The sequence below is a fragment of the Sparus aurata genome, chromosome 7 (assembly GCF_900880675.1).
Source record: "Sparus aurata chromosome 7, fSpaAur1.1, whole genome shotgun sequence".
Classification (NCBI taxonomy): Eukaryota; Metazoa; Chordata; class Actinopteri; order Spariformes; family Sparidae; genus Sparus; species Sparus aurata.
The window spans coordinates 9,011,313-9,036,525 of NC_044193.1; the positions used below are offsets into that span (position 1 = coordinate 9,011,313).

Consider the following 25,213-nt stretch of genomic DNA (forward strand, 5'->3'; position numbering starts at 1 on the left):
AATCCAACGCTGAATGTCTGCTGTGAACATTAATCCATCGTCAGTGCTGAAAAGTTATTTAACAGTTCTTAGCATGATTGCTAGCCTTCTGCTGGCAGTCCCATGCCTTTGGAATGCATCTGTCGACCATTCATTAGGCTGTGCAATATCGCCCACCCCTGGATTTGTAATGAATTGCAATATCATTTTCAGCCTTGGTGTCCTGACTGAGAGAAACTTTACCTTCATCCATTTTACGATGTCTAGTCATACATACAAGCGTTTGTATCTTCCAGCTAGCATTCATGTTTGAAATGTGCGATCTAGTGCGCTCAGTTCGGCGAGCGCTCTCATGCACGACCCCGCCTACAAAAAACAAAGTAGAAACAGAATGGCACGCAGTAGAGCGCATACCTCTGCCAGGGCCTAACTGTCCCCTTTAATTCGATCAAGCCTAATCCAATATCATCTCTATCAGTCTAAATTTTAAGCCACCCCTAACTGCTTAAACCATAATTTAGGGTCACCAGCCACCTAAACATGCCTGAGTTTATTAGCCTTCATACAGCAGGCTGTCAGGAGGCTGAACTCTCTGAACCCAAATGATGTAATTATTCTTTGATGCATATATGTTTAAGTGCTTGCCTGTGCCTTGTTTTCGGTACACTTCATATGTTTAACGTTTTATCTTTTCTTTTCACACTCTGGGTCGGAGGGAACATCATTTGTTCATCCTCTGTTCGGGCAGACTTGACAAATAAATGTTTATTCCCTCAGAAGTTAACTAAAATGTAGAAAAACATGTTATTTCACTATGCTAAACATAGTGAGAAAATGACTCCCAGATCTATCTCTGGGGCAAAGACCCTTCCGCCGTCCAAGTCACGAAGAAATCTTTTCAGTAGTGTTTGTGTATTTCTGCTGACAAACCAACCAGCCAGCAAACAACCAAAAATGTGAAAACAAAGCCTCCAACCTTGGCGGAGGTAAAAATGACACACTGTTATTCTCTGACAGAGCCAGGCTAGCTGTTTCATTGTGCTTAATCAACGTTGGTGGTTTGTGAATGGGGGAGATATGAGTATTTATCAATATTTCCAACCCCTGTAGTTTTATTCTGGATATTAGCCTTTTTAAATGCTGGGGAACAAATAATAATAATAATAATGGTTAGAAACACAATTAAAGCAAAATGCATGAAATAAAATAGTAGGAATACAGAACCAGCTCATGTGAAACAGATGGCCGCTGACTACGTAAATAAGAATGCTGCTTTAACCGTGAGCCGTAACACTCTGCTCCCACGATTTGATCTGATTGTCATGTGTGGGTGGTGCACGGAGTCAAACAGAGATTTGACAAACGTTGTGGATTTTTTACATGCCGTCGGAATGAGGCACAAATTCTGGTCTGAAGACACTTGCTATTTTCCTCTTGATGTCTCGATCGCGAATTCCAAATGTGATCACATATGGTCCCAGAACACTCCAGAGAGCAGATGTCCTCTGATGTTATTCTATACTTGTCTTACCGGCAGTGAATCCAATGAGTGAGCAGTGTTTTATTCCTTTTTTTGTTCTTCGGCTTTTGTCCTTCGTTCTTTTTTTGTCTTCTCTTTCTCTCCATGTTTAGAAATGTTGTGCATATAGAAGTAATTACTATCTTCAGTACGCACCACACTCGAGGCTTGACCCAAACAGGTGACCCGCAGCCACAGGGCATGTATCCAGACCACCGGACCATCAGGACAACACGTGTCTCTATGTGCTGGTCTGACTTCCTGCAGAAGGACGCCAAATCCTTAACATAGGATAGCAACACATGGATTGTCTCAAAAAGATTGAATAAATTCCTTAACTAACTGAAATTTTGAGCAAACTTTTTTTCTTTCTACTAGAACTATTTCCCCCTGGAACATTAATCCACACTCGGCGCTTTAATGTTTATTTGCGGCAGTGGGACATGTGGAGAATGGATGAGTTGATAATAAAGGTCACAGGGGAATAAGATAAATCGGACGCCGCTCGGTAGCGGGATCAGATTTGTCATTTTGGAGGAAAACAAATACATAATAGCATAATGATATCACCGGGCTTAATCCTGAAAACAAGGCTTTGTAAGTTTGGAGTACAGAAACAAAGCACATATTTCTCCTGCAAACGAGACGCTGAATACACAAGAAATCAAACACACCCTTAATTCAATGCACTCAGGGGTTTGGCAGCTCCTGCAGGCTCATGTTATAAAACTGAAGCCTCGATGTTGATGTTGTCTAACCCGAGTCGGCTCACTGCGTCACACTGTCCTTCAGTACATGTTTCGCAGGTGTAGCATTTAGAGATGGAACACGGGTAATTATACCACGGCGTCAAGTAAATGGACATTTGTACCTCTTATTGCAGAATTCAATCTTCTACTCAGAGCATCAAAAGAAAGTCATTACACAGATGACGCAGATGGCCCCTTCCAGACTGCTTGTTTATTAGATAACGTTGGAGGAAGAGCTAATTAACATTCACGCCAGGGGGTTAACAACAACAACTTTGACTCTATTTGTATGCAAAAGGTTCATTTACAAAGTAACGGGTAAGAAAAGTGGAACACAGCGGAAACGCTCGAGCAGAAGGACCTCAAGAATGTCCCAACTGCGGCAGTTAAGAATGTACTTAGTCACTTCCTACCACTGATTGACTGAAATAATTAACAATGAAAATAGTAAATATCACAGTACGACAGCAGTAAATGACTCAGAGAGTTACAAGAGTTTACAACGTTGGGTTTACGATTGAAGGAATGTGTTCTTAATGCAAATTGAAGGAATCCACCTCCCACGTTAATAGATCCCAGGCCAAATGTATCCCCCCCCCCCCTCCCTCCCAACAACTCCTGGAGTCTATTGATCTGTTCTAGGAAGAATTTCACATCAAAAGTAGCTCATTATGGGCGCACGCCTCTTACTACAGGGTCAAGTCAGGTCTTACAAATGGTAGTTCACAGCCAATTTCCCAATAAACGTAGCTTCTATAATGCAACGTGATGTTGACAAAAAAAAACAAAACACCTAAAGATATCGGGATACTTCGAGCAGCGTGGAGCATCAGCCGCCTGCAGATCCTCTCAGTGAGCATCTTATTTTTCTTCCTTTGCTCACTCAGGGTCACTTAGCTAAAACATGATGTTATCCTGGGTATTCTCATGTGGACCAGCACTTTATAAAAAGCTGCTTTCAAGGGATAGAGTTTCAAGAACAAGACCAGATGTGATCAGCACCAACTTCAAGCTCCCAAAAACTTTTTACTGCCCATTTCTTTTTTTTTCTTTTTGTTTTCTTTTTTTAAATTCTTCCTTTGCCAGGTGTGTTGAAAAAAAACAATTATTTCCAGTCAATCAACCCCCCCCACCAAAAAAAAAATTATTTGTCAGACCACATCTGCAGAGACACAGGATCCTGTGTCCTGTCAGACGGAGGAGAGGTGGGAGGTCTTTAAAAAGGACTGTCTGTCAGCTGAAAACGTTAGTCTCTGCTTGAATTCACTCTGTGCAGGAGGAGCACATCAGGCAATGCACTGAGGAACAGCTCCACATGACGAAGTGTCAAGTTTACTTAACAGCGAATTCCTTTCTGTGGAGTGGAACTGAATACATGAAAAGGATCTCTTTGCTTCAATGTGTGTGACAGAGGAGTCTGGTGTTTTCCACTGTCAAACACGTACCAGATGACCATCCTTGTGTCAACCCTGATTCAGAGCAAAGCTAAGGTAGGTGAGAACTTTCTCTTTAATCACTGCATGACTGACCCCCCTGAGACAAACATCAGAAATGATACAGTGAGTTAACGGCAGGAGAAGAACAGAGCGCGTTTGTGTCGGCGTGAAGCTCGTCGCTGCGTGATTTGTAAGACGCTGCTGTCCTAAATACAGATATCATAGAGAGCGTGGAGAAAACAAATCATGTGACAGCTGACATTTGCATCATGTGCTCCTGCATTTGCCACATGCCTCGGACATTAATCGTTTTATTAGATTACATTAATGAGATTATGTTTCATCATCAATCATCAAGTGGGTTCCTAATAACAGTCGGAGGCTTGCGTGATAGTCGGTCGGCTCACACGTAGCATCTTGTTTTACTTTGAGGAATCACTCTTTTTGTCTGTTTCAAATGCACTGCGTTCTATGAGGAACAGACGACAAAATGTAAGAGGAGTACTTTCATCCCAGCTGGATTGTTGAAAAGAATTGTCTTTTGTGTCCTAATACATCTCAGGAGTCCACCGTGCACAGAATAAATCCCGTTCTGTTGTTTCAGTGCTGTTTTTGGCATCTTTCTTGGCTGGTTGTTGCAAAAGCTGCATCGCAGTAACAGGTCAAACGGGTCAAAGGGATTATTGTTAAGGAAAGGCTTCCAGATCAGACATTTTGTCTGAACTGAGTGTGTGAGTAACATATGCTTGTCACCATCTTTTAATCCTCAGTAGAAAAAGGATTAAATCCATCTGGAGCCCATTTTACTGTTACAGTTGCCAAAAGGTGCTTGGTAGCAAAGGCATCGGCAGCTACATGAGGAGTCTGTGCATGCTGCTCTCCCGAGCCAAGCCTCCATGGTAGAGGGCACTATTTGACCATAACTGGAGCTAATCTAACACCCGTCTAGGTTCCTCTGAGGTCACACACAGTTAAACATCAGTCGCTGGTTATGTTTCAACACAGAGGCGCCGTGCGTACGATCTGGGAAATATCTTGACTCGAAAAGCTGCTATGTTTTTAGGACCCATGCTGGAAAACTGTACGTGCATGAGTGGAAAAAAAGTGTATTTGCACTTTTATTGGGCAGCTATAGAGAACATTTTGGAAGGGTTTCTATTTAACTTTGCTTTGAACTTGGTTTTCCTTGTAAAAGACTTTACTGTGACAATTTGGGTGGGAATCAGAGAGAGAGAGACTGCTATGTGGATGGCATCCATATTGAAATAGTTAAGGTCAGGGTGACACATTTGCTGTGAACATTCCCATGGTGGTGAGTTGGTGGTTGGGAGTATTGTTCATTTTTCCCTGTCTAGCTTGCTTAATTCCTCTTGTGCTTCAGCCCTCCTTTTTTTCCAAGAGAATCCATTGTGGACATAACGATAAGATGATGTTTGGTTGTGTCAGTTGCAGGTAAAGTGTCTGTGTGTGCTTATGTTCCTGAGCTTCCCTCTGACTATGGCTGAGGTGCCTGGTCCATGCAGACACTCCATAACCAGGGAGCACCTGCTGACAGTCAGGCATCTGGTAAGGCGTTGAAACGACGTTACAAGCGATGTGTTGGTATATGTCCGCTGTATGTACACGGCCCAGGCTGACAACTTCCTGCTGTTGTATCCGCAGATGGATAACCAGTTGAGAAATGGGTGCTCGATAACCTACACATTCATCGAACGGAGAAGTTTGGTAAGGTGGCCTTCGTTTTATGGGACCGTTTACAATGAAGCCTTTGAATCAAAGTTTCCATTGATTGTACTGTTTTCATGTTTATGACCTCGCGATTTGATTCTCTGCAGAGCAATTGTTGCTTTGTAAAAGCTGCTTTACCCTGGATCCTGGAACTCCTCACCACCCACTTCAAATATAGTCGGGGTTCAGTCAATGATGGCTACGTCCAGTCCCTGAGGGCGCTCATCCTCAACATCTACTCTCAGAAATGTGTGCCTCAGATCAATGAGGAGGTTGAGGTGAGTGCATGAGAGCTGAACATGCAGCCTGTTTCTCGGGGCTGGCATCTTCTATCATTTAACCCTCAGAATCCCAAATCCCGCCGGCGGGATCGAAATACCACTTATTTTTAAATGACTGGCATTTACAAACCATTTGTCCTATCCAAAAACCAAAACTGGCGTAATCGTCAGATTCTCAAGTTTCCGAGGGTACCCGAATGTATCGCACGCGACAAGCGCAACATGTCTAAACAGGTCGGAGAAGACGGGAGAATTTCATGAAATTTCATCAACCTCGCTTTGATAGCCATGTCTTCTTTGAAAATTTGCAGAAAATAAACCGTTTACTCTATCCAAATTCTGTAAAAAAAAAAACAAAACAAAACACATAATTCTACGCATCTTACTGCTTCCGGGAAGCCCCGAATGAGGGACATACGTCGAGTATACGCGCTTCAAGAATACTTTGGATTTTACGTCCCATGGCATTGTCTTGCAGGCGTAACATATCTGCTCAGAGCCGCTCAGCACCAACGAGCAGTGCCTTACAAAACTTGTTTCAGGTCAAATTAAAAAACGTATTTACCCGGACAAACCTCCTTTTCACGAAGGGTGACTTAAGAAGTAGGAGAGAGAGGAATGAGAGAAATACAGAGAGGAGAAGTTCAGTGTTTATCTTGGGAAAATGGCTCTGAAACGTTATTCGAAACGTGATTTATAGCTTTTAAATCTTGGTACACTGCATGACAATTCTGACTGCATGACACACACATAATTGGTTTACATCAGCCTATAGCCATGGTTGTCCTGAATCTATAGAGGTGCAGCACTTCACTTTGCAGAGAAAAATGAGACCACAGTGAGTAAAAATGTGACAGAAGCAAAAACGGCCTGGAATTCCAAACATCAAACATCAATAAGGCTTCAGAATTTGTAGATTCTTTGAATGTAGGTCCACCATCAATATTTTTCCTATGTTCCTTAGACCTGGGGGTACCTGAAAATGTGGTGTATACACTAATTCCTTATTTTTTAAATTTTTAAGAAAGATAAAATCACAGAAATTCAATTTACGTTTTTCTTTTTTCTAATGATTTATAGCTTTTAAATTTTGGTACACTGCATGAAGACATAAGCACTTCACTTTGCAGTGAAAAATGAGACCACAGTGAGTAAAAATGTGACAGAAGCAAAAATCGGCCAGAAACATCTTGGGATTCAGAGGGTTAAAACATGAAAGAGAAACTCACGAGGTGAGAAAATGCCCAACATGAGGAGATAAATCTATAATCCCTGTGAAAATATTCAAGCAATTTTTTTTCTTGGAATGTGCCGCAGGATAAGCCAGAGAGTTTTGAGATGCTCTACAGAGGATCTCCGTCAGAGGCACTGCAGAAGGCGTCGGAGGTGCTGTCCGTTTACTGGGAACTGGTGACGAGGAGCGACGCGCCAGTCGACTGGAGGTGCCAGAACGAATACACAGAAGTATTTAGCTCGACCACAGAGCTACCCACAGAGTCTTCGGCCTACCATTTCACAGGTGGGAACCTCTATCCTTTGGAAAACAATGTGATGAATTATGCAGCTGTGGGGAGCCACTTGGATCACAGATATCTTGTCTTTCTCTGCAGACAGTTATGGTCGGAACTCAGTGAGGGCCTCGCACAGAAAGCCAGTCAAGGACCTGTACAAGTTGGGCTTCATCATCACCTCTGTCTGCGGAGGACTGCTGTTCATACTCACTCTCTACTGTCTCATTACACAAAAGGTAGCAGGGCTTCTGTTTTGTTAATCCCAAACTCTCATGTGCTCTAGTAAAGTTCTGCCAAACATTCCAGTCATATTGCAATAAAGCAGGCCTTGGCAGCTTTGGTCAGTGCTCTCTGAGGCACTCCCTCTTGCAGAAGTACCAGCCCCTCCCACGCTGGTAAACACTGAGCATAACAAAACAAGGTGGAGGCTGGACCTACTGCGGAGAGCAGAAGAGTTATTTTGAAGCAGCACATGAACAAAAGTGCAAAAGAATGCAATTCTGCTCCTACTGCTATTCAAGGCCATTTGGCGATTGTTTCAGATCATGTATTTACGGCCAGAGCGGTGGTTTTCAGCTGGCTGAGGCTGATAGACCACAGTCGTCGTTATTCATTTTGTCAATATCTGCTTGAGTCAGGGGCATTTATATAGTACTAATAGTTAATTTAATAGGCAGATTTCACACCACATCAAAAGCAAAGTATAGACTCAAAAACAATCCATGTCAATCATCACCTAAGTCCCTCGTAAAGTTTGTGTAAATATCTGTACCTGCAGAAACCCCCTTCAGCCTGTATTTTCCTGGTGATTTAGTTTCTGGGCATAAGTGATTGTGGAGAAAGATAGTTGATTGATGAGTCTCAGTCCCTGGACTGTATGGTTTGGTGTCCCGCCAACCAAAATCAAACTAAAATTGCTGACCGATGAAGCCAGTGGAAGGAGGAGGGAATGCCTTGAAAAAAAATCATTGTAATAGGCAGCATTAGAATTGATTGTGTGTAAGCTTATGAGGAAGAGACCTTACTTCTTCTTTGATTTATTACCTCAGTAAATAATCACCTCCGACAAGGAAGTTGTGTTTATGTTGGTTGGCCGGTTGGTTTGTTGCCAGGATTGCACAAAAGCTACCAAGCAGATTTCAAGGAAACTTGGATGGAGGATGGGTCTCAGCTCGGAATGAGGGGGGTGTTCATTGTTTTTCGTCGTTTCTGTTTTCTCAGAAAATAATGGACGGATCTTGATGAAAAAAGTCAGGTGTTGGTATCTATTAGTAAGGGCAATTTGATGTGGATCCAAGTGATATTTTTCAACTGCCAGCTGCGAAAAAATAGGTACACAAACCTGCAACTGCCACCAATGTGCAGCTGAGTTAATGAGGATTCCTAGCGGTATCAATAGTTTAGGGCATCTTTGATAGTTTTAGAAGTATATCGATCGAATATGCAATTTTTGTGTGGATCCAGATCTGTGAGGAGCTGAAAGCAGGCTCAGCTGCTGAATGTTTTGCAAACGTTTTAAAGCTTATACACAATGCGATCTGCTTGAAATAAGGTTAAGCAGTCATGGCTGGTTTATTTAGAGTGATATCAAGCTTGATATTGGATTATGGGCTTGATTGAATGAAAAAGGACACTCTAGTTCCCTAATGAATTTATCTATAGTTTCAAGACTCCGTCAATACAGCATGACGTTTATCTTGTAAATAACGCTCCCAATTTAGAGTTAAGATGCTTCAACGGTATGACTACCTTGTGATTGACAAGCCGCTACCGTCACGTGTCCCCGGAGTTCTCAGTCAGATCCAGTCAGGATATCCACCTCAGCTACACCGTCTCATCTAAACATGGCGACGTCCGGCTCCAAAAAAAAAAAAAAAAGAAGGCGAGGGCTGTAATGCCAAACTTGAATTTTCAAAAATGTAGGCCACAAACCAACATCAGTATTTTGACAACCTGGGAAGGTTGTCTCAACAACTAACTATCTCTCTCCATGAAATCATTTACCACACCTAGCGCGTTTAGAACCCGCCACCAAAAGAATTATTGCATAAATTGAATCGTGAAGCATCTGTAATGCCCCGGTGACAAAATGTGTATTAAGAGCTTAAGAGGGCAATAAAGTGAAGGCTCTGAAACGGCAACAGCTGCAGTATATTCTTGTTACAAAAACGCCAGCTTTCTAGTTAGAAGTAATGTGCTAATAGGCCTTTAAATAGGTATAACACTTAAAAGCTGAAACATCAACCTCACGAATTACACTCTGGCCTTGTCCTGTTAGGTGCACTAATTGTGTGGATTGCGTGCTATAACAATTAGGCTGTGAAGAAATCCAACAACCTTTCAGGCTAATGAGCTTTAAGTGAAAGCTGGGAATGGTTTTGCATGTGAGAATAAAAGTCTTGAATAACGGCTTACAAAGCTGCTCCATGTTTCTGATTAGTGTTTACTTTGTGCATTGTAGATAAGCCATATTTTATTAATCCCTCTGGGGAGAAATTTGTTTTTTCTGACATCAGATCCAAACATATGTTTATGTAGGGACAACAGCGAGCCAAAGCACACCAGCGCCTGGGGACTGACTTAGATTCTGAAGCCAGACCTTTGGTTGATCGATTACAGGAGTGTGATGTACACCAAGAGTCATGAGTGTGTAGGTTACAGTGCTAAATCACTGGGTCACAGTGCCACATTGTGTTGCGTCTTCTCGATGACGAACAGCAGGCAGCATTTTGATCACAAGGGAGGTCGGGGGATTTATTTTAGTTTGCATACCACACCAGAACTGAAGGATTACGTCAATGGATTTCAGCATTCAATCACATTAGAGCTCTTCACAAGTGGTAACTTAGTGGTAAACAAATGGTTCTTCTTGAGCGGCTCTTTCTTCACAGCACAATGCTTATTCTGGGGGCTCTACCTTTCTTTTATTTGCATTGTCTGACCACACAGGCAGTAAGGCAGTTCGCTAAATTTGCATGCATGCTAATGGGTTTTTTGTTGTTGTCAGGAGATGGTCTCTCAAACACGGGGCATCATTATGGCTCGAATCAGAGTTGAGATTGACCTTTAAAGTGGAAACAGGCAGCTTTCCCCCCCGTTTCCTAGTGTTATCATATTTGGCACTGTCGTTTTTTTCCCCCTCAGAATTGCAAATAACAACAATAAGGGACAAAACATGATTGCATTCAATCCTTTAGTCTGTAATAGAAATGGATCGGCAGTTAAACTTCCTTTTCCCGGGTCAAGATCGTAAATGTAAGTGCAGTCGGGGTCATTATTCCATGACACTGTGCAAAAAAGATCTTCTCCATAATAATGCGTTGAAGTAGAAAATGTCAGAATCAGCAAAACACCAACCAGCACTTGGTAGAAAAGCGAGGAACATGCAGACAACGTGAAAACGTCAGTGAGTGACGGAGTTTTGGAAAAAACGTTGCAATTGATTTGTTGAGCAGCAGGAAGAGATTCATAGGGGGGGGCCCTATTTTGCCAAACTACGATGGATAGATTCCTAACCCTTTTAGGTGATCCACAAAGATGCAACAATCTATTACATTTTAAGAGGAAAACAAGCTAGAGTTGTGAAAACCTCTCACAAAGTTGGCCCACCCAAGCAAGTTGAACTGATAGAAAACGATAATACAAGGTAAATAATGGGGATCCTCTATATGTCAGTAAATGAAACTGATGCAGTGTTCCTCAAAAATGTTTATATCAAATTGTAAAACATTTCTAAACTTAAACATCCTGGTCCATCGGGGGTGCTGAAGGTGGCCGTGCTGCTTCCTGGTCCGCGGCTCCAAAATATTTTAAAATTGCTCCTGTAAAGATAAAACTCCTAAGGTTACCAAGCAAAATAGATCCTAAGCAAATATTCATACTATATAATGAGTTTACTTTGGAATATACAGTACAGTGTCCCTTTAAAGCATGCACCCAATTTCAAAGTTGTCCCTTTTAAGCAGTTTTCGACACATTGTACTTGTTAGAGTTACAAAACGAAGATAAATGACTGATGAACACTATGTGATACTGAAGGAATATTTTTTGTGTATATTTCACAGGGTATTACAAAGTGGACTACTTGTGCCTAACTGATGATATGGTCTTAAACTATATTCTGTGGGCAGAACAAACGATCATATATAGTATATATAGTTTACTTTAAATTGACTTTAATTTGACAAAGTAATACATCAAAAACATAACTCAAATGTAGGAATGTCGGCAAATTTGTTCAAATGATATTGTCACAATAAATATTCTAATTAATGTTGTAAAGAAAGACGCAACTAACTCAGAGTTAACAATAATCCACTCAGAGCAATAGTCCACTGGCACAATAGACCATAATAATCCACAATAGGCCTCATATGTATTAGTGTTGTTTAGCACACTTCACATTAGAGACCTATAAACTGAGGACACACTAATGACACACCAGATGAATAGGTTCGTTTTGACGCCATGCTGTGAATGACCGGTACCAGCGGCTCAGCTCAGCACAACTCGCTTCGCCTCTCCTCGCTTAGTAGTACTGATCGTCATAGCAACGCCGCATGGTAGACACCAGATCTTACCAATCGGTAGAGAGCAGATCTGACCAATCAGCAGGCCAGGTGCCAGGTACTTTTCACACCTTTTCTGTCAGGTCACTCCTCAGATGTTGAGACTGGACTTGCAACTTGAGGGGGCCCATTAGTGGTGCAGGAGTAGGAGGGTTTTTGCTAGACAGAGGCTAATCTCCATGCTGTCGTCGTTGCTGGAACGTGATCATTAATGTTGCTGCCGGAACCAGCGTTTAAACTGACCGGTCATGTGTTTGTCATGTCATATCTTGGGCAAAAGATATGACTAATAGAAAGTGAGTAGTGAGAAAATGACATAACGACAGGGTGATTGGGCATCGAAGGTCCTAGAAACGCGATTAGGCTCATGATCTTCCACATGTGTAATGCTGTTCTTAGTCTGTTTACTATTGTTGCTCCGATAGCTTTCGTTTACGACCCCACTCTGTTTCCTGCTTTTTTACCAAAGGTGTGTGGATTTATGTCGCCCTGTCGACTGCCTCTCAAGGCCCAAGCTCTAAGCAGTGAGCTCTCATCGGCTCCAATTAACATCATCCGTGTGCTTGTTGAGAGCGTTTGCCTAAAGGCGGATGCAAGGTCCTAAAATGCTGCGAACAAGAAATTGCAGCTGTTTTTATATTGACACCATCGAGCCTAGGTTAGAAAACAAAATATAAATAGCCATGGCCAATAAATAGTAGGCTGTTTAATGTTGTTTTTACACGCAGTTATCTTGTAATCGCTGTCAGCAGAGAGACAGATGTGCAGCTGCAGATATTACTTCCTCAGTATATGTCCAAAAATAAATTCTGTAAAGCCCAACGAAGCAATGTTTATTTGGACATGGCTTTGCTTGCAGTAATCGACGATTAAACGCTATCTGGCGTAAGCCTAAATTGTAACAAAAGCTGTGAGAGTTTACAGCCGTAACTCGGATTTTATGTGTAAACTGTCTTTGGCCTGTCTTTGGCCTATAACTGCGTCAGGGTCCAAAGACACAGCTCTTTTAAATACCCAGTTCAAAACAAACCATCTCTTTCAAAAGACATGGAAATCCCATCGCTGCTGCACGGTACTGCTGTGGGAGGCAGCCACACTCTTCAAAATCATGAGTGGAACTGATAGGCCTTCAAAAGATTTAGACATTTAGGCTGAGATCCTGTTGGACTGACCTGTTACACACCAAGGGTCACCACCCACCAGTTGCTTTGTCTACAGGGGAGAGATGAAATAATGTAAACATCTCACTGGCAAGGGTTTCAAAGTGAAACTCCAACAAAAACACGTATCCTCACCACGAAACACTTACCTGCTGTACATGTGAAAGTGGCTGTAAAATTTTTAAGTATTTCCCAGTCAAGGGGATTTGGAGGCTTTGGGTGCAGCTGGGAAACACAGCAGTTAAAAACAGATTCCAACAAGTATATCTTATTCATGGTGGAAAACGTATGAATCACCCCAAAAAAAACCATTCTGCTCCTTTACCTTTTAGTACTTTCTCATGCCTCATCACGGTTTCTGCTCAGTATGTTTGTACTATGACAAAACAATTCGCCCAAATATACCCTGTCAGTCCCCTGCCTTTTATTGGTTCATGAGCAAAAACCATAAATCAAATCACAAATCAAGTCATTTCAAAATGTAAGAAAATGAGGTTTGTGTATGTGTGTGTGTGTGTGCATGTGTGTGTGCATATATAGATAGCGTAAGACTCACCCTGAAGTTTACTGGCTTTAGTTCATGAACTCTTTTCTTTCCAAACAGAAAACTCACAACAGTCACAGATCAAGATCACACACAAACTCAAGGTAAGAACCCGCTGTGCGGTAATAAAAAAAAAAAAGAAGAAGAAATATCACTCAATATCATATCAATATCATCTCAATGTTCATTGATTCTGATGCATATTTCTTTTCATCTGGATCAACGCAGAGAACTGCAGGACATAGAGATGGAGCCACAATAGTGTGAGTATCCTTTTGACCTTTTTAGTTTTATGCAGTGCTGAGGCTGTAACAGATTAGATGTCTGAGACAAACACCTGCCTGACTTAATGTAAAGCATGCCTGAGCATCTTTCTTCTCTTTATAACTCCGGTGTTTCCCTTCTCCTTCTCCCCAGGCAGTAAAGAACACCTCGCTGTGGCGGCAGATGGAGCACTCGTGAAGCTGGTCATATTATCCATCATGAACATGTTTTCATAACAGTATCGTGTGTGTAATGTATCAGCATCTATTTAATCGGAAGCTTCGCTTTGACCGAGCGCAAAGATGGACCTTACATGGAATAATATGCTGTGTATATTATGTTTATGCATTATCTATTGCAGATACCTTTTCAAGTTCACTAAAAAAAAGTTTTATTTTTACACTAGTTATGTATGTTGAATAATTTTGCATTTGCTACCACTTAACCATCTGTTTGTAATATTGTTTGCCAAACACAAGTTATTTATTAGTTTGACTCTATTCAATCTCTGTATTGATAATAAAAGTTCCATCAATACCAAATCCAAATTGTAATGCACTCCAGCTGTCCAGCTACCACTGCATTTATATGTTAGCCTTATATAACCATGCATAGGAAGCAGGTAATCAACACATTAAACGATATAGGCAACTTTATAGGCGTTATTCTGTTTGACTAAATGCTTTATGGGCAGACAGAGAACCTTTTCTCCTTGCCAAACAGTCTTTCCCACTGCTTTGGAAAGCGGTTAAGTTCCCTTCGTTATCAGCTTACAAGGCTGATCAATACTCCGCTTTCAAGCTGCCAATGTCTAAAGGTTATCACCAATGATCTGTGTATTCAGTGTTATTGCAAAATTGTATAAATACTTTCTTCTCCTGAGAATATTCTGTTATTGGTCACACACACTGAGCTGTTGTTGCTGGCAGACGGAGCAACGATCCAGACATAGATACGCACCAGTCGCTGAAGTAGCCTCTCAAGAGACGTCTTCGCTGCACAGGGTGTGACAGAAATTGGTGGGAATAACATGCTACTGCTGTTTACTCATATGCATGCATGACTTTAGTTATCACTGTGCAGTTAGAGGCAATATCAGCAGGCTACTGAGAGAGTGGGAGAGACATATTGACACGACTTTCACCCATATTTACTCAGCGATAGTCCAGCCTCTTGTTTTATAATGACGAGTTGCATAATGTCTGACTTGGAGAACGACTCACAGCAAAGTGAAACATTTGTGTGTGTGCGTCTCGGGATGGACCGCATCCGCAAGTCGTGTCAAAAGATTGCCACATGTGTTCTCTAGCATGTGTGCTGGCCTGTATCTTGTTTTTGAAGAGTCTCTATATGAAGCAGAGGAGAAAGACAAGAGTAAAAACAGAGCCCGAACCCAGAGCCCCTGCAGGAACACTTGCTGCCTGCAATATAACATGATCTATAACACACTTAATTAAACGGGCTACTGCTTATCAGTGCGCAAACCACTGTTGCGGCTGCAGTAATCCATTCTTTATCCCAAGACATTGCTCCATTACAAAACAAGGAAAGTATTCCTATAATTCAATTTAGTGCCTTTCTGCAGAGGATTAAAGGCAGCTGTGGAAGATGAAAAGGCAAGTTGTCTTCAACAATAAATATGTGGGAACTGCCTTAGACCAGTCCGAATTGTCAAGAGAGCAGACGCCCTTTTTTCTTTTCTCCCAACCTGGAATAAATATTGGTGTTAACCTTTTGCAAACAAATAATTTTGGAGACATTAAAGGTAATTAAAGCTACAAAGTGGATTTACTTGGTGTGACAATGAACAATTCATAGCTGAGAGGCATCGTTAGAAATCCTGAAATCAGCTCAGCGATGTCACCCGTCTGTCGAGGACACATTCATCTATGATGTACAGTAAAATACAAATTGGCTCAGAAATGATGCCCCAAACAGTGGGTGCCCTTAGGTTAACAGAAATGCAGTTAGAGTTAACAAAATAAAGGTAACAGTGATTAAATGCAGTGGTCTCGAATCCACTAAGGATTATCGATGCATAATTCAAATACACAAACACAACACTTGATCATGTAACTTTAAAATCTCAAAATGTTGATGGAACACTCTTTAAACACAAGTATTCTATAGATATAGATGAAGCACAATCAAGAATAAACGTATTACTGAATGTAAATCACTGATGTTAATGTTGGCACTTCAATAATGACAGCTATTAATTGCTGCTCCACTCGCTGTTTTATCACCCGGTGCCACATGGTGGAGGCAAAGATCCAAACCGAGCCCCCTCGTTGATGATTAGCAGCTGTAGACAGGTTACGCTTCAGACGTGGCAAAACAAGAGTTTGCTGTCATCAACTATTTTGCTTCAGGGTAGGGGCACCAAAACCTTGTCCCCCTACAGGGCCAAAACCAAAAACTTGATGCTTGGCCAAAAGCAAACACCTGTTGTATAATAATGATGCAAAAAGAGTCCCAATAACTTCCTGTACAAGGTGCCTGCTATGCTGCTATTATGACAAATATTTAGTAATAAGCAATCCTACATATTTAAAGAGCATTTTTACCAAAACCTTACCTATAATCTTTTAAAGTCACTAGGAACATCTGGAGGTCCAAATTGAATCTTCCGACAGACTGAATTTGAGCTGCAGGCCCTATTTTATTTATTTATTTATTTATTTATTTTTTTTGCCAGAATGCTGATGCTGATTATCTAAATAGTTTGCTGAAGAGATGTCAGTCCTCTGGTCTTTTTCTCTCCACTCTCTGTGATCCATATGCTTGTCATCTGGCTAAGTGATTATACGACCGTGGAAAAGTCCGGCTGACTCATACTGGAACTGTTCAATCATTTGGAATACTACTAATAACAGCTTTCATAACAGTGTCACAATATGTATCATCTCGAAAAATGTTTTGATCGAGTCTGCTGTGAACAATACATGGTAAATCAATTGACAACAAGACTGGGGGATGGAGCAATAAAAAATATATATATATAAAAAAAAAAACCCTGGATGACTTCAGGCATATCATTTACAGAGACCAGGAAGCACTACACATCAATAAAGGCAACGTGCCGCAAACAGTAGGCCGCCTCAGCAGGAATGTCTTTGGCACCGATCTCATTGGCATCCAAACGCAGCATTCTCAGCTTGGAGAAGTTTGTCATGTCGACTGAGCTGCAGAAACTGCTCAGGGAGAACTCTGGAAGACACAAAAGGAAAGAAATATGAGCAGACGACAGAACTGCCCTGTGTTCTTTCACCTGGGAACTAAGGTTCTCGGCTTCTCCAGAAGTCAGTGGGTTACTAATAATTAACGAACAGTATCCCTTCGTTTGATACACCCAGTATTTTTCAGTATTCATTTGTTTAACTTTAAACTTTGTCTTTACTGGGCTTTATATTGTTTGTATGAAGAATGTATTAGGCATGAACTCCCACAGAAGAACGTGTTTACGGAAAACCCCTACTTCAGGGGAAGGGCATCATTTCAAAGGTTGATGCGCACGGCTTGACAATCCTGCGTTTGAGGACATCTAGTGGTTCAAAATGATGCTGCATGCTCAGACCCTGCCCCCCCCCCCCCCCCCCCCACAGAAAGTTAGTGTGGTGTTACGTCACTGCTGGGTGTGGCCAAAAGTGCAGCAAATGCAACTCTAATGAGACGGTGTCAGCAGAAGTGTGAGGAAGCCAAATGTGGTTAGAAGCTGGGCGATGTTGCACTTCCAAATACAGTTAATTGGTGCTAGAAAAATGATATGGGGTGAGATTCACTGCAGTATAAAATCACAGCAGGGAATGGAGTGCACTCGCTGAGAGGAGAGCATGTGTAGCCCACTTAAGGGTGACGGTCTGAAAGGGAAAATTAGATCAGCTCCTCCAAATCAAACACAGGTCTTCTAACTAACAAACTTTATTTAACATTATTCCTGTAATCTGATTTACAGAGTCCATTAGGTCCCATTGGGATGGTCAAAATGTTCCAGCTACATTTGTGCCATTAAAGTTTTGTTGGATTTGGGTGCTGTTAATCGCCGCTTTTAACTGCCTGAGCGGCACGCATTGTGTCCTGCTGCGCCATACCACCTCATTATACTGGCTGAATGTGAGTTATGTAGCCTCACAAACGATCTGAAATGGAGGGAAATACCATAGTAAAATCCTCGCTGCAGGGTCCATGTACAGAACTGGGTTCAGAGTACGTAACCGCAGCCATTAACCGTATTTAAAACATTGAAATCGCCTTTTTTTCGTCTGGTTGCACTATAAAAAATAATCAGTTAAAAGTTTTTATGTCATAATAGATTGTTAAAAATAATAGTTTGTTATCAAATTACAGTTATTAGTAATCTGTATATGTTATTTATAGATTTTCATTCGGACGTTAAAACTTTTAATGTTTTTATTTTGCTTTGCATGTCTCCAAAAATCTGAAGTAACAGAAGAAGTGTCCATACCTTTGATCTTATTGGCTTGTAAATAAAGGTTCTCCAGGTTCCCACTGACAACAGGGATTTTCTCCAGTTTATTGAAAGACAGGTCGAGCTCGACCAGCGTGCTGATGTTGAAGACATTGGAGGGAAGTCCTTTATCAGTCAGCTTGTTGTGAGCCAACCGGACAAACTGCAGTTTGGGATACATGGTGAGAAAGCCCGTCGGCACGCTCTCTATGTTATTGAACTCCAAGTAGAGCTGCTGGAGTCTCTCAGGAAGGCTGTCAGGGATCTTCCTCAGCCTGTTTTTCCTCATATCCAGCATGTGGAGAGATTTCAGTCCCTTGAACACACCTCCAGCATCCTCGATGACATTTGCGTGGAGCTGAAGGGTGCTGAGGTCGGCCATCCCCTCAAATGAGCTGGACTGGATTTTTGAGATCTTATTGTGACCAAGTCGCAGGTCTGTGATAGACTTCGGCAAGTTGGCAGGCACACGTGTGAGCTCGTTGTGCTCCAGGAAGAGCCGGTCCAGGTTTCCAAGCTTGCTGAACACGTTCTTGCCAATTTTGTCTGAGTTGAGCTGGTTGTGAAACAGCACAACCCAGACTAAGCTTGTAGCGTTGTCGAACACCCCATCCTGAATGCCTGTGATCTGGTTACGCTGCAGGTAGACGTACTTGATATGTGAGGGGACATATGGGACGTGCTGGAGATTACGGCTGTGACAGTACATAGCCGTAGGGTAGGTCGAAGGGCAGTCACACTCCAGGGGGCAGTCCACTTCGTCAGACTGCAGGCTGGCATGCCGTCGCCGCCCCCGCAGATGGGACAGCCACTGGAACTGACTGTAACGCTGGCCAGTGCTCAAATCCATTAGTCCCATTATGAGGAGGAATGCCACTGTCTGCATGATCACTGATGGAAAAGACAGGAAGAAAAAGATGTCTTTTCAAATTGATGAGACGTAGGTACGTACAAAGTAACCCAAACACAAATCTGTAATCATGAAATACACTGAATTGCACTGAATCAGTCATTCAAAACAGACATTATTTTTTCTTGCCCCACTTTTTGAATATACATTACCACATACCAGGAGGTTGATAAGAGATGATGCCTCCTCCCTTGCTCACGCCGCCTGTGTGTTTCTCAGACTGAATGAGACATGTTGTTGGTATTGAGTGAATATCCCCTCTCCTTACGCACCACCCAGACTCATTAGGAGCACATACATACATTTTTCCACATGCCTGTTGTAACCATACAGTAACACATCACCTGCGGCCATGTCAATATCAATTCCATCTGTGTGCCTGTGCAAACATCTGCTTTTTAACAACCTTGTTTTTCTTTACTGTGTCACGGCTTATCATTAGCACAGCCCCCGAAAGGCTGGCTTGGCAATTTATTACCTTGGAGGTGAGGTTATGGAGAACGTGTAGGGGTAAGGGCATAGAGACGAGTCAAACTAGACGCTGTAATTGCGGATGTGTTTCTTCTCAGATACAACAATTGCGGCTTAAGTGGTTACAGTTTAAAATGCAAATTTGTTCCGCTGCTGCATTCTTTTGTCCTCTACACACTGTTTCAACAAGTACAGGGTATTACAAACCCTGTTATTTGCCCACACTCATCACCCTCACACATTTTTTCCTTTGTCTGTTCCAGCCTGCCTGCCTGCCTCGCTACCTTTGCCAATTACAGTGTTCACGGCGTTTGGAGAAAGTCAACACATGTTTTCGAGCTGGCGCCTGCAGACAGAAGACCACCGTAATCATCCCGCAGATTGTCTTCAGGATGGGCCCATCAGTCAGAAGTATCCTCACCAACAGGCAAAGGTCAACCGTCACCTTGGGCCCGTAAAAAGGCCCGTAAAATGCCATATGTCATAAACATATACGGTATACGGTTGTAAAGTACTCAAAAGTCATGAAGGAGTAAAAGTAAAGATATCGTGTTAAAATACTATTTTGGTAAACGTGAAAGTCACTCATGCAAGTAGTTCTTGAGAATTTAAATATTTACAAACTGTTCTCAAGGGGAAAATAAGGTCCCAGAACACTGAAACTATTTGGGTCCGCCAAACATAAACAAAGTTAAACAGCATGAAATTGTCTTGTCTCATGACCTTGTCCTTATTTCAGTTTATTCAGTTATGAAATCAAAGACAGTTTCTTTATTTAGTTTTTTTGGGAATATATAAAAAAAAGAAATTGTCCAGACACCAGGCATGCTGGCATGGCAATTCTGACCTGATGAACATGAGACTACAAGTAATGGGTTTGTTTTCTTGTGATAATGGGTTGATAAATTTGCTGGTGATCTCGAGATAACGGCATTGAAAAAAATAACTGCAGCAATGGCCATAAAGTGCTTCCATTATATAGATAATAAAGAAATGGTCTCTTTTGTCTTTTTGTCAACAGTCCTTATGGCAATAAATTACTTTATAGGTTATAACCAATCTTTAGTGGATTAAATATCTTTAAATTGGATGGTGATCAGCTTTCAGCTAACTATCGCTTTATGGCACAACACCTGTAAGGTTGCCCAAGGGATGCTGCTGTTGGTGCAGGCGTCTATCACTGTTTATGGCAACATCCCAGGATTCACTTCAAATGTTCCCCACCAAAGATGTGCTGATTAGGGAGAGAAAAAGAAGAACACACCGAGCCAGTTTAATCAAAGAGGATGACTTTTGTCCAAGAGTCATGTGTGTTATATTACAACATGAGACAGAAGAGGGCAGAACCACAAACAACTTCTCCAATTTAGGCAGCAGCCAGCAGGTCCAGTAAGGACAACCTGGTGGAAAACCAGTGTAAATGATGACAAACAGTGTTCTATTTGAAGAAAACAGAGTGCAGTCTTATACAGAAATTATATTGTTTATGAGCATCTAAGTTACAGTGGCCGTTTAACTCAAGATGTCTGGACACCATTGCTGTCTAAGGCTGGTGAAGAGATGAAGACACAAGTTGGTCTGTGTTAGCCCTACGCCCCGAAATGACTAAATCCGGCCCTGATTGCCATTCCTAGCCTGCTTCAGAACAGGGGAAGTGGAGACGGAGCTTCTGGGGATTGTGTGTCCCCCCTTCCCCCCGTCTATTCCCCCAGCCCCTTTGAGAAAGTACGTGCTGATTTAAGAATGGAGGTTTTTCAGTAACTAATAGATCTTAATCACCATACAATTACATTGCAGAGGAGAGGGAACCTGAGGATACACATATGGGACTCTTCAGCGCTCAGGACTTGGCCGATTTTCAGTCACAACACAACATTCCTTGGTGAAAAAACAATCTTTCTTCTGACACTCAAACCAAATATTTGATAGTAAATACCCATTTTTTTTCCCCCAAAGTGCTTTATCTTGTGTTTAAGAAGCAATGCCTTTAACTCTGCTGTCAACATTAATTACAACTGACACTACTTCCTCTCAAATCCATCCAAAGCAGCAGTGAGTTTGGTGTGGGAAATCACATGTTTGTGGGAGATCACTGGCTATCATGTTCACTGTGAACCAGCAATGTTTCTCTTTGACATGCTCTGTTGATTGAACCTGATTCAAACATAACAAACACAATCTAACATCCAGATACATGACAGCTGGAATGGACAACTGGAAGGTTGCCGATCAGCTGAAAGAGACACTGTGGCTGCAAAGCTTCTCCAAGGAAGAAGCTGCTGCAAGTGAATTTTACCACGAGGGACTGTGGAAGGTTATAATTTGTTGGTAAAGTACCCACCTCCCTCAGAATATTGGGCATACTCCTGTAGCAACATAAACAGTTGTTTATTTATTAGATTCGATTATCTTGAGTCTTTCCTCTGGACCCTCATCTCGCCAAATTACACATATTCCCTCCATGTTTTCCCCCGAGTCCGTTTGTTGGTTTGTCTGCAGGATTACACAAAACCTACTGAACTGTAAAACTTGGATGGAGGATGGGTTTCAGCCCAGAATAGACCCCAGTGACTCTAAGTGAGGATAAAGGGACTGATTCAGGATTTCTTTTCTCTCTTCTTTAACACTGTGAGTTAGCCTGTTTTTGTTTTTGTTTTTCTCACATTTTAGCTAATTTCACAGGGAATAAATCTTCGATTCAATTCTTCTGCTCTTTCCAAATGTTATCTGACTGAATGGATCAAATTATGATAGTGAATTGAGTCATTTTGCTGACTTTGTTAAGGTCAAAAAAGTGTCCACCGTTTTATAGCTGCTTGTTTCACAAAGTGAGTTTATGGGAAAATGTTTTCATGGGGGCCCCAGCACATTGTATGACTTTGTAATTACACGACTTGGCCACTGTGAAATTCAGTTTCAAATCCTGCTGCTCTTCCTGGGGACTTTTGTACCAAGGAAGTCAAAATTTTCATGTGCCACTGAGCGGCTTTCGTAGGAATGAAAGCAACGATGCTGTCTGCAGGTTCCACTTAGAGCCATGACAGGAGTGGACAAGTTGTCATTTGATTGCCAGATGACAGGCAGTCATTGCACAATAGTCAGGGGATCTTTGTCGTCATAGTCAGGTGACCTTCTTCCTCATGGTAACAAAAATAATAATAAACTGGTGGTCAACGTCACATTTTGGTTAGGTTTAGCAGCTTTTCCCAAAGATTGCGAATGTTTCTGTGGTGTTCATGGCGCAGCGATGGCGTGTTGTGCGACAATTCAGTGGGCGCACTGGAATCTTCGATCCAGGGATCTGAAGGTCTCGTCTGGGTTTGGCTCACCAAAAGACTGCATTCAACTAAAAAATCTGACCTGTTGTCAGTGACATGGCCAGAATTGATCATCAGCCTCTGGCGTTTCTAGTTTGTCCAGAATTGTTCATTCCTTTAACTGCAACAAAATATATGCATATAATATATTGTTACATTCACATATGTAATGACCTTTTAAGTAAAGCTTATGTATGGGAAACTTTTTGAGTTTAGGCAACAAAACTACTTGAAAAGATCACAGCATAGGTTTAAAATAGTGCCTGATGTGAGTTGAATACCTATGAATGAAAATTAAAACTCAGCAGAGCACATTGCCCCACCAGCATTATTTCTCAATGACTTTTGTGATAACTCATAAAACGACTGAAGAAATGTGTGATTCGTGTGTTATTCATAAGCCATTCCGTAATACCAGGCTGTGAACAGCTTTCTAGGTTGCTCTGGGTTCTTTTTGTTCCTTGGGAAAACCAATAAAGCTGAAAATAAAAAACAAGAGTCGACAATGTTCCTCGAAAACTTTGATGCTGGATTTATCATTCAATTATTGTATCAAATCCCCCTAAAATCCACAATAAGACATGAATATCTTCCATCTCTCAAGCCAGCATTTTTTTCTGTATGTGTGTCTCTGAATGTGCCACAAAGAAAGGGCTGAATTAAAGCAGGATATGAATACTGAAAATGTCATCATGTAATTAGAACCTCATGTTTTATTCAAAACATATGGTGTGGGCGTCATTTATTCAAGGATGCAATAGCCTGAATGCCTAAAAGGCTAAATAGTCCAATTAAATGACAGCAAACAAACATTTAGTCTGGAGCCATTTAGTTTCACTACAACTACAGATGGGGATGACTAGTAATACAAAATACATGTTGATTTAAAACACATATTTTCTGCTTAGGAATTCTTTGAAGTGGTGATTTTAAATATGTGCCTGTATCGAATCTAAAGGACTATACTGGTGCTTGTAATGAAATGTAGTCCCAAATACTAGTACGATTATACTGCAGGTCATGTACATACCAGTTTTACAGATGGAGGACAGACTACTGTATAGATTGTGATTTAATCTAGAAGACCCTAATTTTCCCAGGGACCAAAAGTCTTATTGTTAACTCTTGAGTTATTTCACCAGGCCCCCAGGACTAGCGGCAGGCTCTGAAGCCAGTTTTCGGAGTGGCAAAATGTTTAAATGACAACCTCACGTGATGCACCGTGGCCCAAGAACACTTTTTCTCGTAAGCTAACATTGTGAAAGAAGCATCTGTAAAACAGTGGATACAGTTTTTGAGCATTGCAACCATGAGCCATTAAATCCAATAACATTTGGAAGGTCTAGAAAAGGCGCACAATTACATTATTTTGTCCAAGTTCAAGTTACCCCAGCACTAAACTCAAAGTTAAAGGAGAACTTCTGTCGATTTAAACATGCAGCTTCATTGCTCAAGCTACCCTTGACTTGCCAGTACCGAAGACGCGAACACATTTGGTCCAACCATTACAGAGCTCCGTGAACAGAGATTTAGCATAGACAGCTAACAGCATGGGATCAGAACTTTACACTGTGTTTTAAGCGTCTTAACATGCTCCACATCTCACACCAAAAGTTATGCAACATCAGCAGACACCTTAGCACACAGCACTGTAGCGTGTATGACTCAAAATGAATAAAAAAGTAGTTAAAACAATGTGTTTGTGCAAGCAGCCACGTACCTGTTTGTTGACATCCGTGTGTTCCGGTAGCTAGACCAAACTAGTCAATCCGTCGAGCGTGCGCTTACTCCCTCACTGGCCATGAGCCTTACAATAGCTTGTTAAGCCTGTTAAGTGCACGCTCGACGGATTGACTAGTTTGGTCTAGCTACCGGAACACACAGATGTCAACAAACAGGTATGTGGCTGCTTGCACAAAAACACACTGTTGTAACTACTTTTTTATTCATTTTGAGTCATACACCCTACAGTGCAGTGTTGTAAGGTGTCTGCTGTTGTTGCATAACTTTTGGTGTGAGATGTGGAGCATGTTAAGATGCTTAAAACACAGTGTAAAGTTCTGACCCCATGCTGTTAGCTGTCATTGCTAAATCTCCGTTCACGGAGCTCTGTAATGGTTGGACCAAATGTGTTCGCGTCTTCTGTACTGGCAAGTCAAGGGTAGCTTTAGCAATGAAGCTGCATGTTTAAATCGACCGAAGTTCTCATTTAACCGGCTCGGTCGGTGGAAGTCTCTAGTGTGCAGACGCTATGGGCCCCACAACACAGAAGATCCTGGTATTGTTATCAACCAATTTTAGCTTCATG

The 25,213-nt window shown here is 41.7% G+C and overlaps 2 protein-coding genes across 6 annotated transcripts; one reads left to right on the forward strand and one right to left on the reverse strand.

The window, feature by feature from the left end:
• Positions 1–3,471: 3,471 nt before the first annotated feature.
• csf1b (colony stimulating factor 1b (macrophage)) lies at positions 3,472–14,395 on the forward strand. 4 transcript variants are annotated; one of them, XM_030423305.1, is made up of 9 exons: positions 3,472–3,741; positions 5,130–5,249; positions 5,346–5,408; positions 5,519–5,689; positions 7,010–7,211; positions 7,303–7,439; positions 13,536–13,579; positions 13,704–13,738; positions 13,893–14,395. In XM_030423305.1, the coding sequence occupies exons 2-8, from the start codon at positions 5,157–5,159 to the stop codon at positions 13,735–13,737; spliced, it is 744 nt and encodes a 247-aa protein (XP_030279165.1). In that variant the 5' UTR covers positions 3,472–3,741; positions 5,130–5,156; the 3' UTR covers position 13,738; positions 13,893–14,395. The 4 variants fall into 4 exon arrangements, with proteins under 4 accessions (XP_030279165.1, XP_030279162.1, XP_030279163.1 ...); XM_030423302.1 differs by having other exon boundaries at positions 3,472–3,737; XM_030423303.1 differs by having other exon boundaries at positions 3,493–3,737; positions 13,897–14,395.
• Positions 14,396–15,508: 1,113 nt separating this feature from the next.
• On the reverse strand, positions 15,509–24,660 carry LOC115585147 (fibromodulin-like). 2 transcript variants are annotated; one of them, XM_030423298.1, is made up of 3 exons: positions 24,626–24,660; positions 18,205–19,098; positions 15,509–16,949 (listed from the first exon to the last, which is right to left on the reverse strand). In XM_030423298.1, exons 2-3 carry the CDS (start codon positions 19,091–19,093, stop codon positions 16,798–16,800), a joined length of 1,041 nt encoding a protein of 346 aa, XP_030279158.1. In that variant the 5' UTR covers positions 19,094–19,098; positions 24,626–24,660; the 3' UTR covers positions 15,509–16,797. The 2 variants fall into 2 exon arrangements, with proteins under 2 accessions (XP_030279158.1, XP_030279157.1); XM_030423297.1 differs by lacking the exon at positions 24,626–24,660 and adding an exon at positions 19,277–20,218.
• Positions 24,661–25,213: the final 553 nt, after the last annotated feature.

What these genes read in the sequence shown, in the direction of transcription:
- LOC115585147 (XM_030423297.1), bottom strand. Translation starts at nt 19,421, where the DNA reads ATGTATGTATGTGCTCCTAATGAGTCTGGGTGGTGCGTAAGGAGAGGG. An exon ending in CATCTCTTATCAACCTCCTG is followed by an intron (nt 19,099 to 19,276) that starts GTATGTGGTAAT and finishes CTTTTCCATCAG; the next exon opens with TGATCATGCAGACAGTGGCA. An exon ending in ACAAGCCAATAAGATCAAAG is followed by an intron (nt 16,950 to 18,204) that starts GTATGGACACTT and finishes TGTGTCTTCCAG; the next exon opens with AGTTCTCCCTGAGCAGTTTC.
- csf1b (XM_030423302.1), top strand. Translation starts at nt 3,696, where the DNA reads ATGACCATCCTTGTGTCAACCCTGATTCAGAGCAAAGCTAAG. An exon ending in TCATCGAACGGAGAAGTTTG is followed by an intron (nt 5,409 to 5,518) that starts GTAAGGTGGCCT and finishes GATTCTCTGCAG; the next exon opens with AGCAATTGTTGCTTTGTAAA. An exon ending in TTCGGCCTACCATTTCACAG is followed by an intron (nt 7,212 to 7,302) that starts GTGGGAACCTCT and finishes CTTTCTCTGCAG; the next exon opens with ACAGTTATGGTCGGAACTCA.